The following is a 15,836-nucleotide window of genomic DNA, read 5'->3' as shown; positions in this document are numbered from 1 at the left end:
GTTTTTTTTTTTTTCAAATTTTTTTTTTTTTCAAAGTTTGAAAAGAAAACTTGGGAGTGAAAAAAAAAAAAAACTTTAACAAAAAAAAAAATGTCATCCCCTCCAAAATATATATATTTCCCCTTTAAAAACATTTTCATCTCCTAAAAAAAATTTGTCATCCCCTCAAAAAAATATATCTTTCCCCTTTAAAAACATTTTCATCTCCTAAAAAAAAATTGTCATCCCCTCCAAAAAAAATATCTTTCCACTTTAAAAACATTTTCATCTCCTAAAAAAAAAAGTCACAGCCTTGATTTATTTTTGTCACCCCCTCGAAAATTGTCATCCCCTCCAAAAAAAATATCTTTCCCCTTTCAAAACATTTCCATCTCCTAAAAGAAAAATGTTATAGCCTTGTTTTTTTTCTGCCAACATCTAAAATGTTTTTCCATACCAGAAAACATAAACCACCATCTCTTAAATAATCTACCTATGTACGTCCCCTTAGGGGCTCCGTAGACTTCTGTTATAGAGGTGCAGACACACTTTCAGCATTCTGGGTCTTATAGACTTTATAAAATGGCAGTGACAATACTGATTAAAGAAAAAGTTAATGTATAAAAAGCTACTGCATAGGAGAGCAATTTTGATATTGGATTATTGGGGGACCATTTTGGCTAAATTGTAGAGATTGATTAATTGATTGAATACTTTATTAACAGTTTGCAGAAAAAAGCACAGGAATGTACAGTGCTTGATGCATTGCAGAGTGTATTTTTAAACTCTTGTTTGATGTGCAGTGAAACAGGACTGTACACATTATGTGTGTTCTATAATTAATGGCAGTTCCTTTTTGCTGTCAGAACATGAGTCAGTGGGAAGGGGTTGTATTCAATCTGAATGGCCCATGAATTTGACCCTCCATGAAAACCATGTATCCATGAATGTATTTTGGGCTGAGAAAATGTGTAAAGAGGAAAAGGTGTTTTAAGAATACTAAATAAATAAATAAAGTGTTACATGTACACTGCATTTTCCTGCACTACAAAATTAGTAATTTGACATAAAGAACTCTTAATTAACTTTTTTTTGTATGGTACTTAACAGGTCAACATCCAAAAGCTCTTGTTTGCAAAATCCTCAATTCTCAATATAAATTTGGGCTGAACTCAATGTCATAGCAAATCCATCTATTTATTTAGACTCCCTGCTGCCTCTGAGCAGTCTCCCTCCTTACCTGAGTGACACAGGGTGGCATACAGTATGCTAGGATATGCCACCTTGTGGCATGTGCTACCATAGGGTGTGCCACAGTGTGATAGACTGATTACATCGACTCACGAAAGAGCCAAATGTGGTAGGTAGTATGCTCAGCGTCTGATGTGTCCCTGTAACGTTAATTATCGTCTAAAATGTTTTCTGTTATGTCTTGCCTTCCAGAGGTGTCCGCCAGCTTTAGATCAGAAACATCTATCAATTACACTTTCAAGGAGCCTCATGAAATGAACAGAAACAGCAGCAACCTGCCCTCCTCCATCTACTCGGAGGTGACACTGAGGGGAGAGAACATCTCCCTAGGCTTTAGTACCAGTCAGAGTCCTGCTCTGCTGCTCTATGTCAGCTCCTCCTACAAGGAATATCTGGCTTTGCTCCTCAGCGGTCACGGTTAGGATACCCTTCAATGTTTTGGTGTTGTTTTGCTTTTAGCTTAGTGCTTTTATCTACTGTACTGTGTTGTATGGCTCAACATGTCAGTATGTCACCAACTTCACATTCAGTAGATCCTGTGATCTTTTGTGGCCAGATGTAATTTCCTGGTGTCTAGTAGGACTATAGTAAATGATAATAAAATAATCGCTATCAAATTGTGTAAACAAAATACATATCTAGCCCCATGTTATTTTGTGTCAGTGAACGGAGTGAGAATTAATCATGTGAATATTTATTTCTGACTTGACTATTGCAGGATCCTGGAACATTCTGTTCTCTCTTAATCCTAGCTGTATACTGTTTATTTCAAGATATAAAATAAATTAATATTACTTTCTAATAATTAGAAAGATCCAAAGCACAGCCAGGCCCGGCTGGCACATTGTTTTTGTCATCATCATTGGCTTATACTGTATGCCTACTTGCCTATTCTGTAACTCAGTTGTGATGGTTCTCTGGCATTATTCAAGTTTCTGCCTCTTATTTATTGTAGCATTATTGTTCATAGAGCACAATGTAACTCAACCAATTATAAAGATTACTTTTAGATTATGCCAATGTTTCAAGTTGAACCGTTTCTAATGATGCCGTGATCATTAGCGTTTTAATCGTTTTGTAATTTATAGTATTAAAGAGAACATTTTACACTGATAGTTACTGGATAGCCTGGTATAATTTATGCAATGGCACATGCATTAGTGTAAAGCCGGTTTTATAATTATGCTTTTTTTTCTCTTTTTTTATATGGCAATATGTTTTCTTGCTAAAAGGTTGGTGTTGTTTTCTGTGTGCACTGATCGTCAGTAACATACTATGTTGTTTTGGGTGGTGAAGACACGCTGGAGGTCTGGTACAAGCTGGAGTCCAGCAGAAAGGCTGAAGTGTTCCGGAGCCGAGGCAGGAACCTGGCCAGTGGACGACTCCACACGGTCACCGTAAGGAGAGTGACTGACACTCTCTCTGTTCAGGTAACTTACTCCATACAGGTTCTCAAAGGCCCCTTGTCCACCAAGAGAACTTTTGGTTCTGGTTCCGTTCTAGATTCTTGAAACCTTGATGCTTTCACGGAACCGGCAGCCATTTTTTGGTTCCAGTTCAGAACCGACTTTTAGGGTTCTGAACCAATTCATTTTTTTCAATTCATTTTTAACAAATGTAATTAATTAATTCAATTTTATTAAATTTTAATCAAGCATACATGAAAAGACTAGGACAATACATATAAAAAAACAAGAAAATATACATGGCTACAAATACACACAAGAGAGATATCTGCCTCTACTCTATTGATGATCATTATGCGGAAACACTCAGAACTGGTTCAATATTAGGTGGGAAAAAAGAACTGAACCGGTGGGGTCCAGGAGGGACACACATAGTTAATACAGCATCGCAATCATTTTATACTTTGGCTATTCAAAAATAGCAGATCTACAAGCTCAGCTTTTACATCTGCTATATTTTTTTAAAGGAAAATATTTTGAACATTTGGAATAATTTAGAATATTTTACACAAATATTCTCTTATGGGGACTCTGGCACAAAATCTTTTCAGATGGAGGTCCGTGACCAAATACAGTATCATCAATTTAGGGGTCCTTGACTTCAACAAGTTTTGAGAACCGGTGACTAAAACAATAGCTTGTATTTTCACTAATATATATGCATATCTTTTAATGAAGGAAACAAGGAGATATTTACTCATAAAATAAAATAGATGGGTCTCGACTAGGGGTGTAACGATACATTTTAACAGCATACATGGTTGACGATGCGATACATTGACAATATTGGTTCATTATGGCGATACGATTCGATTCAATGATTTAAAATCGATACAGTAACTATTTAGTAAAGATATTAAATCTGTGTGAAACATGTGGATAGTGGAGGTTTTTTAAGGGAAGATGTATGAATATGGATATAAATAAGTAAACTGTGGCAAATACATAATACATTATATTTGAACACATTGACAAACCCGTACCTACGTCATGAACACAAGAGAATACTGTACACACGTTTATTGATAGACCAAGTGTAGCGATATGGAATGGAAAAGTTAACCCCTCTTTTTCTGTATTCTTCTTAAAATTGCTAAATACTTATAGCTTAAATACTTAGTATTGATACAATCGATTATTTTCATTGCAAATGATTCAATGCTGATTATTTGCATTGCAAAACGATACGATACTAAGTCAATGTTGCTGTTTACACACTCCTCATGAGAATCCTGCTGTAGATATTTGAAAAAGGTGTTAGCCAAGTTTGTCTCTCCTTGTCCCTGATGAGCTGTTGCCGTTGTTACAATATATTCTGCTCTGCATTTTCATTCAGATTGACCAGAATGCCAGAGAGGACTTCAATCTCACATCTGATGGAGAATTCAACAGTGTCAAGTCACTGGCCCTAGGGAGAGTGCATGGTAAGTGGCATGACTTAAAAGAGAAAAAAGGAAGGTCTCTCTGGCTACAATGCATATTATATACATTTGCATAATGGTGCAAAGATATTACGGCCTTCATGGATTCTGGCGCTCTCTGCAATTTTATATTCCTCGTTTTGGTTTTACGTCATGAAGAGATGCAATTTCTACAACAACACTCTGAGAGGATCAACTCGATCAATAAGTTAAGCATCTGTCAGACAAATGAAAATATCATTCAAACACGCACAAACAAAAAGTACTTTAGCACTGATTTGATTGAATCCTAGCATTCTGAGGGGAACATATTGGCCGAACATTAGCCGGAAATTTGACAATGAGGTTTGGTGTTGAGGGAAACAAATATATATATTGACGGTTTAAGTTGTTTAAACGTCTGAACATGGATGACACTGATAGTGGGGTGTCATGCACAGGCCACTGTGGGTTTAGGATCAGAGAGGCAGCAGGACGGGGGAATTCTCTGCCACTTTCTACCAGTACTGTCATCCATCAGTCTAACTAATGGGCCTAGAATGAATGGAATCACTGAGACAAGCACAGCATCAGTGATAAGAGAGCAGGGATGGGGAAAGGGGGGGGGGGGGGGGTAGAGAGAGCGCAGGTGATGCAGAGAGGCAGAGTGGAGAAAGGGGAGTGCAGTGTGAGTGTGAGGGAAAGAAAGCCTTCTTTCTTTCCCTCACACTCACACACTCTTCCTTTCTACAGAAAGAGAGACAGAGTGAGCGGAGCTGTTGTGAGCTTGTAGATCGGCAATTTCTTGGTGAGGAACACCGTTTGTACAGTGAGTGGCGTATAGATTAAGAAAAAACTCAGACAAAGAGGACGTACGTACGGCAACAGGACCCAATTAAGGCTATAGTCTTGCAACAGTGGTTTAACCCTGCAAGGATATATATTTCTACTTGAAAAAAAGAGATTTCAACCTTACTACTACTTGTACTACTATGACTTTGTAGAGGAAATTATGTAAAAAATAAAATGCAAATTGTATGGATATTTATAATAATTATTACAATAATAATAAATTAATAATTTTCATTTGGGGGATATCTTTCACAATAATAAATAAAACATGTTCTAGACATTCTAATGATCACAAAAAAATATATATATTATTAATCATTAATTTTAAAATTAATGAGAGATAAATTGTTTTCAGAGGTTAGGTAGGTTTATAGGGTTAGAGTTGGATTCTGAGTCATGTCTGATTTATACTTAGTTGTGTGCTAATGTCACACACCGAAAATAGCGGACCTACAACTTCAAGCTTTTAGATTGCATGGCTATTTTTGGCTTTAGGGTTCAAATAGTCTTGCGTGGCCAGACTGTTGCCTCTCGCAATTTTCCAATGCTTCCGTCATACAGTCTGGAGAACGGATGCTCTTTCCATGAGTAAGCGATAAAGCGGATGTGACGCATCTCACAAATATTACAAATAGCCAGGTGTGCGTGTCTGCGTGTCTGTGTGTCTGTGTGCGTGCCTACAGAGTCTGGTGAGTTGGACTCGGAGCTAGCCAGGGTGGCATCACTAGGCTTTACCGGCTGTCTGTCAGCGGTTCACTTCAACTCCATCAGCCCACTGAAAGCGGCACTGCTCCACCCTGACACCAGCCCTGTCACCATCACCGGCCCATTGGCCCAGTCTAACTGTGGCTCCTCCATCCCAGCCTATACCCACTCAGCAGAAACCACACGTTCCTTATCAGGTAAAACAGGCTTAATTTGTGGACTCACTGGACTGTAATATAAGTGGAGAGCAGGACGATGTGACTTCAAAGCAATATCACGGCTATTTCAAACTTTTGTCTCGATTAATGAATGAACAATTGTAAAAAACATACATAATGTACCAGCATATATTTTTGTGAAAATGGCAAACCTACAAGCTCACAATGCGTCTCGTTGTGAGCTTGTAGATTGTCTATTTTAAGTTTTTTTGCCCACCTAAATATAATACATTGACTAATCGGTTAAATTAAATTAAATTAAATTGATGTATTTTTGGATATTTTATGTATTTTTGGATATTGCCTGGAATCCAAGGAATCCAGCCCGATTCCCTATGTAGCAAGCATGATGACACGATGCCAATTACAAACCTCCAGCTGCTAAAACACATCCTGTCTGATCAGGTCTTATGGGTCATTTTGTAGTGTAGAACAGATGTTCTATTAGTGTAGGCTAATCTTCCTGATAGGAATGTTTCTGAGTCTGACATTAAGTCCCTCTTAGTTTTTTCCCCGGCTCATTAAGAATGTTTTTTAATCTCCTTCTGTTTCTTTATGTCTGCCTACCCTCCCTGTCTGCTATAGACCAGCCCGGGTCAGTGGGTACCGGTCAGCCGTTGGTCAATGCCATAAGGAGCGACTCAGCGCTAATTGGAGGTACAGTACACTTCACAGCAAACAACACAAACTAGAATTGACAAAACATTTTAGTTAACTTAAAACTTTAAAAATAAAGATGAGGCTTTACAAAGAAAAGCTATAACTAACTGAAACTATATTGTTTTACTAAAATCATAGAAAGAAAATCCTTAGTTTTAGTCTTTGTCAATATCCAATATTGTTCTTAAAAATTTGTGAAAATAGCAGATTAACGAGCTACATAGCATGCTTCATGCGTGCGTATGCATGAACACAAATATGACCGCATCTTCTTTCTTTTCCTATTCATCTCGCGGCTTACAGGTGTGATAGCGGTGGTGATCTTTGTGACTGTATCTGTGCTGGCGATTACGGCCAGACTCTTGTACAGGAGGAAAGAGACCTTTCAGAAGAACCAGCCGGTGAAGGGAGGAGTCCAGTCGGTGGGGAGCCCCGAGTTGCCCTTTCCCAGCCACGCTGATTCACACAACATTCAGAGTGAGAACCAAAAGGAATATTACATTTAATTAGACTTTTCTGTCAGGGCTTAGGGTCAGAGCTTGGATGCGATGCATTGTGGGCTTGCAAATCTGCTATTCTGCGACAGAGCATGAATTAGGCTTTACAGTCCTCACATCGGCAAATCCGAAACCAAATCTATCGGGCACAATAACATGCAGTAAAATGCTAAACTCGGAGTGTACAAATGGAACCACATTATGGACCCATTGGTTCTATTTGTACACTCCCAGAGTTAAATTAACAAACAAAAACAACTGTTTCTTCCCCTTTTTTGTAAAGTGTATAGTGGCACAAACAAGTATGTGTTGAACTTGTAAGGTGTTCATACAGTATTTGTGATTTAAATACATGTAAATATTTCAAAATGTAAATGTTGAGTGTGTTCTGTAAAATCTCAGTGTATTTTTCTGCCACAATGAAATGGTAGAAAATGGTTATGAATGGAATCGTGTAACAATTTATGAATACTCAAACACAACTCTTTGAAGCTGAAACTAGACTTTTGGATTTTGGGTTGATTTATGAGACTGCACTGTTGCATTGTAGTCTTTGTCAAAATTGACATATTCAAGTCTGTATGCCACCAAGTGAATTTGTCCATTCAATTTTGGTTTTCTTTTCTCATTTCAACCCCCTAATTATAAGAGCACAAAAAGCACAGCACCATCATTGACTAAAGTATTGTATTAATTTCTGGAAGATCCTCAAAGAGTGATTTATGTTTTCTTTTCAATGTGCCTTTTTATACCATGGATATGTATCTTCAACATATTTCTTTTCACCTATGCCGACACTAGACTTAATTCACCAGTAATGCAGGTGAGAATAAAAAGTCTGCACACCAACTGATGCTTCCAACGTGCAAAAGTTTACTGGCAACGTTTCGAGCCAGCTCTTCTCGAAGCGTTGCCAATAAACTTTTGCACTTTGGGATCATCAGTTGGTGTGCAGACTATTTATTCTTGCTATTTATTTGTCCAGCACTCAACCTAGTAGGTTTTTTAGATGTGCGTGTTTTTTGGTTGTTTTACAACACAGACAGAAACACAGGAATCAGTCGTGCGCAATGTTCCCTCTAAAAAAAATGTCGGTCTGTGCAAACACTCAAACCTCCTGAGCAGACATCAGCAACTACTGAGCAAACATATACGTCACCTTGACACCAACTATCCAAACGTTAGATAATGCAAAGTGAGCGACACTCACTCTTTTTTCCAAATGGATTTTGGTATACGAGTGAATCAATGAATAGTTACATAAGGTTACGCACTACAAGTTACAACATTTTTATTTTATATCAAGGTGGTAGGCTAGCAATTTTAAGAATATTCAGGTAGTCTATATCAGTGGTTCTCAACCTTTTCAGGCTGTGACCCCCCCAAAGTAATCATATTTGAGGGGACGACATAAAACTAACAGAGAAACAAACGGAAGAGAGAAAAAAGCAAAAAACATGGAGAAAAAAAAACCCAAAAACAAAGGACAAAAATACCAACAACAGAAAGACACACAGGAGGAGACAGATTTGATCACACAGAATCCAGAGTCGCACATGAGAAGAATGTTATTTATACGGTTATAATATATAGAACTATAACATTACTTTATCATAATAATTGTGTACTAATATGATTAAGATATGATTAATAGATATACTATAGGTTATAATAATGTTCTATACTTAGATTTATGTTATGTGCTTTATACATTATAACTTCTGTTGAGGTCTACCAGATCATGCAATTTTAGGGTGTGTGACTGAATAAAAAGTGGATTTGTTGGTGCGTAATAATCTGCATAATAATCGGCTGTACCTTAGGGGGAACATTGGTCGTGCGACTCGTGCTTCCCTCCACATTAAAGGGGAGTTTCGCACAAGCTGTTTTCTTACCGTATATGAAGACACGTCACTGGAAAAGAAACGAGCATTCAATACCAAATTAGCGGATTTACCGTCCGTGTGGATCAAACGCTAGAATCACGGGATTTGTTAGTCCATGCATTGTTGCTGCAAATCTTCCTGTTCTACATGAGCTGATGTTAGACCCCGCCTACGCTTTTCTTAAAGGACCAGCGCCCTACTGTATATGTTTATTTTATTTAAAAAAATCATGATTTTGTAAAAAAAACGGTTAGGAAGAAATTCCCCTTTAAGATATCGCATCGTTTGGGTTAAAATACACGATGTAGACAGATCACCAGAGCAAGAAAGATAAATAATGTTCTGGGGGTTGACAGAGATTGATATAATCAAAGTCAGTCAACCACATGTTTGTATCGCAAAGACACCATATAGCTGTACTGTATATAGTGTTGCCGATCTACAGTACATGCTTTTATGGGCTTGTAGATCAGCTATTCCCGGCACAGGACACCATCGTACAACAAAGTATAAATCAAGCTTATGTCTTCATCTGTTCAGCTACAAACAGCTGTGCAGAGGAATGGAGGAATCAAATCAGAAAGATGATCAACAGAGGTTGTTTATCAAATGTTCTCTCGTTAGACTGCAGTGCGCAGATGGGATTTTAATGAGAAAAGTTGTAAAACATTTGAATGTGCATCTTTCATCTACAGTATCTGATTGCTTTATCATTTTCACCTCAGCACTAATGTTTGCTCCTTGTGTGACAGCCTTCTTGTCTTAAGACTTGTTTTTTCACTATTCTGAGGTAGCAATACAGCAGTCAGTCTTGACGAACACCTGAATATCACTTAACAAATTATCCGTTGTTGCACTGAAGTTGCCATGTTCATCTGTAACTTATGCTGAGCTCAAAATACAGGAGTTTATTAAAATCTTAAACGATTTGGAGTTACCGTGCCGTCCCACTCGGACAGCAGTGTTCAATGATTATCCAGATAAATAACATGTTTGTAAATGATACAAGCTTGATCTTTGAGCCTAGTGGTGCACAATGTGTTGCAGTCTTGCAGATTGCCTTTTATTTTTTAACCATATAGCAATTCCACCGTACATCAAATAATCACTTGAACTGTAGTGAGAATAGTCAATGTACAAGCTCACAACGTGTTGCAACGTGACACGTTGTACAGTCTTGTAGATCGCCTATTTTTGGTAAAGATAGGTGTAGACTGTAGAGAATCGAAACCTACACAAAGTATAGAGGCAACGCATGTCCAGTTTACCAAGTATAGAGGGTTAAAGTGGTTAAGTGGTTAAGTGTTAAACTAACTAAGTACTATCAGAGTTCTATCAGCTGTCAGACATTGTCAATAAGGCAAGACAGTGGACAGGGATTATATTAATTTATAACTGCTTCTAAACACCTGTTTTCTGAATATTGTATTACATTGGTTTGAGAGATTGAAGACTGAACAGTTATGATTGTAAATATAATAATGTGTTAATATGTGTTGGTGGGTAACAGCAAAGTTCATGGGTTTGAGTGAATTGCTTTAAAGCTTGTCTACATTTTTTTTAACCGCAAACTTCTGTTACACGTACATGAAAATAAAACATTTTTCAGATACTGAGATGTGCCGCTTATTAACGCATACTGAACCTATGACTGTGTCCCCCCAGTGCCTCCCCAGTGCCACCAGTGCCCCCAGTGCCTCACCAGTGCCCCCCAGTGCCTCACCAGTGCCTCCCCAGTGCCTCCCCAGTGCCCACCAGTGCCTCCCCAGTGCCTCACCAGTGCCCCCCAGTGCCTCACCAGTGCCCCCCAGTGCCTCACCAGTGCCCCCAGTGCCTCACCAGTGCCCCCCAGTGCCCACCAGTGCCTCCCCAGTGCCCCCCAGTGCCTCCCCAGTGCCCCCCAGTGCCTCCCCAGTGCCCCCCAGTGCCTCACCAGTGTCCCCAGTGCCTCACCAGTGCCCCCCAGTGCCTCACCAGTGCCCCCCAGTGCCCCCAGTGCCTCACCAGTGCCCCCCAGTGCCTCACCAGTGCCTCCCCAGTGCCCACCAGTGCCTCCCCAGTGCCCCCCCAGTGCCTCCCCAGTGCCCCCCAGTGCCTCCCCAGTGCCCCCAGTGCCTCCCCAGTGCCCCCTAGTGCCTCCCCAGTGCCCCCCAGTGCCTCCCTAGTGCCCCCCAGTGCCTCCCCAGTGCCCCCAGTGCCTCCCAAGTGCCCCCAGTGCCCCCCCAGTGCCCCCCAGTGCCTCCCCAGTGCCCCCTAGTGCCTCCCCAGTGCCCCCCAGTGCCTCCCTAGTGCCCCCCAGTGCCTCCCCAGTGCCCCCAGTGCCTCCCAAGTGCCCCCAGTGCCCCCCCAGTGCCCCCCAGTGCCCCCCAGTGCCTCCCCAGTGCCCCCCAGTGCCTCACCAGTGCCTCCCAGTGCCCCCCAGTGCCTCCCCAGTGCCCCCCAGTGCCTCCCCAGTGCCCCCCAGTGCCCCCCAGTGCCTCACCAGTGCCCCCCCAGTGCCTCAGCAGTGACCCCCAGTGCCTCACCAGTGCCCCCCAGTGCCCCCCAGTGCCCCCCAGTGCCTCCCCAGTGCCCCCCAGTGCCCCCCAGTGCCCCCCAGTGCCCCCCAGTGCCTCACCAGTGCCCCCCCAGTGCCTCAGCAGTGACCCCCAGTGCCTCACCAGTGCCCCCCAGTGCCTCCCTAGTGCCCCCCAGTGCCTCACCAGTGCCCCCCAGTGCCTCACCAGTGCCTCACCAGTGCCCCCCAGTGCCTCCCTAGTGCCCCCCAGTGCCTCACCAGTGCCCCCCAGTGCCTCACCAGTGCCCCCCAGTGCCTCCCTAGTGCCCCCCAGTGCCTCACCAGTGCCCCCCAGTGCCTCACCAGTGCCCCCCAGTGCCTCACCAGTGCCCCCCAGTGCCTCCCTAGTGCCCCCCAGTGCCTCACCAGTGCCCCCCAGTGCCTCCCTAGTGCCCCCCAGTGCCTCACCAGTGCCCCCCAGTGCCTCCCCAGTGCCCCCCAGTGCCTCACCAGTGCCCCCCAGTGCCTCACCAGTGCCCCCCAGTGCCTCACCAGTGCCCCCCAGTGCCTCCCCAGTGCCCCCCAGTGCCTCACCAGTGCCCCCCCAGTGCCTCAGCAGTGACCCCCAGTGCCTCCCTAGTGCCCCCCAGTGCCCCCCAGTGCCTCACCAGTGCCCCCCAGTGCCTCCCTAGTGCCCCCCAGTGCCTCACCAGTGCCTCACCAGTGCCTCACCAGTGCCCCACCAGTGCCCCCCAGTGCCTCCCTAGTGCCCCCCAGTGCCTCACCAGTGCCCCCCAGTGCCTCACCAGTGCCCCCCAGTGCCTCCCTAGTGCCCCCCAGTGCCTCACCAGTGCCCCCCAGTGCCTCCCCAGTGCCCCCCAGTGACTCCCCAGTGCCCCCCAGTGCCTCACCAGTGCCCCCCCAGTGCCTCAGCAGTGACCCCCAGTGCCTCACCAGTGCCCCCCAGTGCCTCCCTAGTGCCTCACCAGTGCCCCCCAGTGCCTCCCTAGTGCCTCACCAGTGCCCCCCAGTGCCTCCCCAGTGCCCCCCAGTGCCTCCCCAGTGCCCCCCAGTGCCTCACCAGTGCCCCCCAGTGCCTCACCAGTGCCCCCCAGTGCCTCCCCAGTAACCCTGTGTATGTAGTCAGTCTTCCGAAACCATGAACTATAGCATGTAGTTTTTTCATCATTTGTTTTAAATCCTCCAAAATCTTCAAAAACGACATATAGTATATATTTTTTTTCATGATTTTTCAACAAGATCCCACCACAGCTCAAGCCAAATTTACTGTTCCTGCTGATAATTATCACCACAGAGCCACCTTTGCGCCTCTCACGATAGAATAATGATTTTCTTTTCTTTTTTTCAATATCACCACTTATCTTGATGGCAGATAACTGAGGAATAAACTGCAAGACTGACAGTAGTAGGAGGTTGAGCTTTATTTTCACCATCAGTTCCACATCCCATCTAGAATATTAATTAGGAATATAGTGCTACCTTCAACCTGGGCCAGCCTTGAGTCTTCCGGATAAGATGGTAAAGACTCAGATCCGATAAGACTAAAGACATAGATCATTTTGGTTTTTCCACTCCACTGATTAAATCTTCTTTAGCATTATGCAGAAGAAGCTCCATAAATAACGGTGATCTGCCAGACAAGAACTCTGTAAACAACTCATGTGTTATTGATGTTATGCATCCAAATTGTTCAAGTTCATCCCTCAGATCTCTCACAGCTCATTTCTCAAGCCATGTCAGCTAGTCCTCATCTGCAGTCCTCTTAAGACCTCTCGGCGACCGCTACCATGACAAATGATCCCAAATGGATGTGAGGCCCTGCCCATGCTTACTTGAACCAGTGTGATATGCTACACTGTGCACCATGTGGTTCCTAAACCTTTCAGTAAGACCCAGAAAATGCATTTGGTGTCGTCCCGGGGGCCTATACAAATGACCTGGTTCTATGTTTTTCTACCCTAAATTCAAACTTGTACACACTGCATTTCTGGAAAAAACAAAGAATAATTGATGGTGCGTTGATTCCATTGGGATCATGGGAATTGCTTGTACTGTACATGTAGGCCTACTCTACTGCAAGATATAAAACACTATAACCGAATCTTTGTGCATAATAACCCATTGATTATTCAGTCCTATTTATTTATTTTACTAATGTAAAAGGCAATAACCATCTGTCTGTGTATGCCCATATATGGAGATTTATGGATCTGTCTCTCTGTGTCCCTTTTTTCTTATATATGGAGTTCTGTGTCAGGCATGCCCAAATATGGAGTGTTGTGATGTCAGAACAGACCAGCTCCATATATGGACTATGGGCAGGGGCCCTGTCCAGAGCCCGGGAGGAGGCCTTTTGTGGCGGTTCTGGACAACCGTGGGTCGACACCGGGCACTGCACTCCCTGTGAGGGTTTGGAACGCGTGTGTCGAATTTGAAGTCGGTTCTCGAGTTGCGTGGATTACAGCCGTCCACACGTACGTACAGACAGACGCACAGAGACATGGTGCATTTATAGATAGATGACGTATAACTATAAACACATCAGGCTTAAGTGAAGATTTTCATTCACTGTCTTTGATAACCAAAGTGTACTGGAGTGACTGATATCAGCTAGTCAGTTATATTAATTGGGAGGGACGGTATTGATACATGTGACAGAGCTTTATATGGGGGAGATGTTGTTGGCAACAATATTGTGATGAATATTATATAGACCGATTCACAGAGGGTTTCCTGGGTGCGGCCATTACTGAGGTGTACCATATAGCGCAACAGCACTGATTAGCTACACCTGGCCTACGGAGCACCTGCTCCATGGATTACACCTCAGTAATGGCCGCACCCAGGGCACCCCTCTGTGAATCGGTCTATATGTCTTGTGTGAATAATTTATAAGTCTGTTTCTTTATGTTGTATAATACTGACCTGACGAAGATCTACTAAGATCGAAACGTTGTTGTTTATTCAATAAAGTAATTATTAAATTAATTAAAAAAGAGTGTCCTACGCCGGGCACCCACTGTCGAGGTGCGTGTAAATAGGTATGCTCTTTCTTTATGTTGTGCACACAGGTCTACTACTTATAAATCATTAATCGCGTTGATTTCCTGCACCTTTGCCTATCCTATTTACACCTACAGACTTGTAAGGGAAAATACATCTAACACACATGGGGAAAAAGAAGAAAGAGAATAGGAGAACACAAATTTGATCACTCAGAATTCACAATTGCACATGAAAATAGGTTATTCTACAGTTTTAGCATTACTATATCTTAATGAGTATATACTTAAGATATGATTTATAGGTGGCATACTATATTGTTAATGTTTTATACTTATTATTTTTGTTTTATACATTCTTTTAAATGTATAGATTGAACTGCACTTTTTTAGTACATTGTCCAGTACATCTCCCTTTTTTGTTTGTTATTGCCTTTGTCCGCTTAAAGATGCCAAATCCCCTAAGATTATACCTACTATCTCTAGCCTCAAACAAGTCCTGGATACAGCCCAGCCCAACTTCCTATTGGTTCACTAACCTATGAGCCCGCCTCCCCTCCCACCGCTCCCCAGTAGAATGCACTGATGTCACCAAATTTGGATCGACTCCCCTCTGCACTGTTATTGGTTAGTGAAATACAAGATTACCGGTATTTTCCTTTGAAAACAACGCATGCGGTCCCGAGGCTATAGTCATGTCCAAATATGGAGATTTGTCTGTCTGTGCCAATTTAATGCCCATATATGGAGATCCCGATGTCATCAAAGTGACATGTGACGCATGACATCATGTGACTCCATGTATTGAGAGTTGCTGGGAAACCTGTGAATTTCATGTTGTGTCCATGCCATTGATATTGTTGCAAATACTCCAAAATGAATGTTGTTCGTATTTCTCTGCTCCGATTCCATGGAGCGACACTTTTAAGCAGCATTGCTACACCAAACCCTCCAGCATGTGGTGCCTGCCACCTTAAACTTTTCAGCTGCTGGATTCTATCCAGAGCTGCCCCAGAACCTCAGTTCTCCACACCACTCCTGTCGCAGACTGTGGGTACAGGTGAGCTTCCTTGGCACTACCAACAGGTAAGGACGAAGAAGAGGGGCACAGAGTACCAGCCCAAGAACATCAAACGGATCAGGACCCACGGCTGGGCTAAAAGGCTCAGTACCAAAGGAGGCATCGAGGTCATTCTGCGTCGCATGCTGAAGGGAAGAAAATCTCTCTCACACTGAAAGTTTCAAATAGGAAAGACCTATTTTCTGTTCATCCTCTGAGCTTTTCAATGATATTGCATCATTCCCCTCTCTCTGTCTGTCCTAGGTTTCCTATTGCTCAATTTAAAGCACAAAAATAAACTGCACGTTCTGTACTAGGGCTGGATGAAACCATGTGGTGTAG

The 15,836-nt window shown here is 42.7% G+C and overlaps 1 protein-coding gene across 1 annotated transcript in view; it reads left to right on the top strand.

The window, feature by feature from the left end:
* The window catches only part of LOC310859941 (contactin-associated protein-like 4), a gene marked incomplete at both ends in the record, with an annotated part of 126,483 nt that extends 111,511 nt beyond the window's left edge, over positions 1-14,972 (top strand). The window contains 7 exons of the mRNA XM_083766708.1: positions 1,423-1,647; positions 2,527-2,660; positions 4,033-4,120; positions 5,632-5,850; positions 6,457-6,528; positions 6,835-7,008; positions 14,884-14,972. Coding sequence (XP_083622834.1) covers positions 1,423-1,647; positions 2,527-2,660; positions 4,033-4,120; positions 5,632-5,850; positions 6,457-6,528; positions 6,835-7,008; positions 14,884-14,972 — 1,001 coding nt within the window. The remainder of the gene's footprint in view (positions 1-1,422; positions 1,648-2,526; positions 2,661-4,032; positions 4,121-5,631; positions 5,851-6,456; positions 6,529-6,834; positions 7,009-14,883) is intronic.
* Between the last annotated feature and the right edge of the window lie 864 nt (positions 14,973-15,836).

Source organism: Protomyctophum parallelum (genome assembly GCF_964188405.1).
Source record: "Protomyctophum parallelum genome assembly, chromosome: 6".
NCBI lineage: Eukaryota > Metazoa > Chordata > Actinopteri > Myctophiformes > Myctophidae > Protomyctophum > Protomyctophum parallelum.
This window is presented reverse-complemented; position numbering and strand designations above follow the sequence as displayed.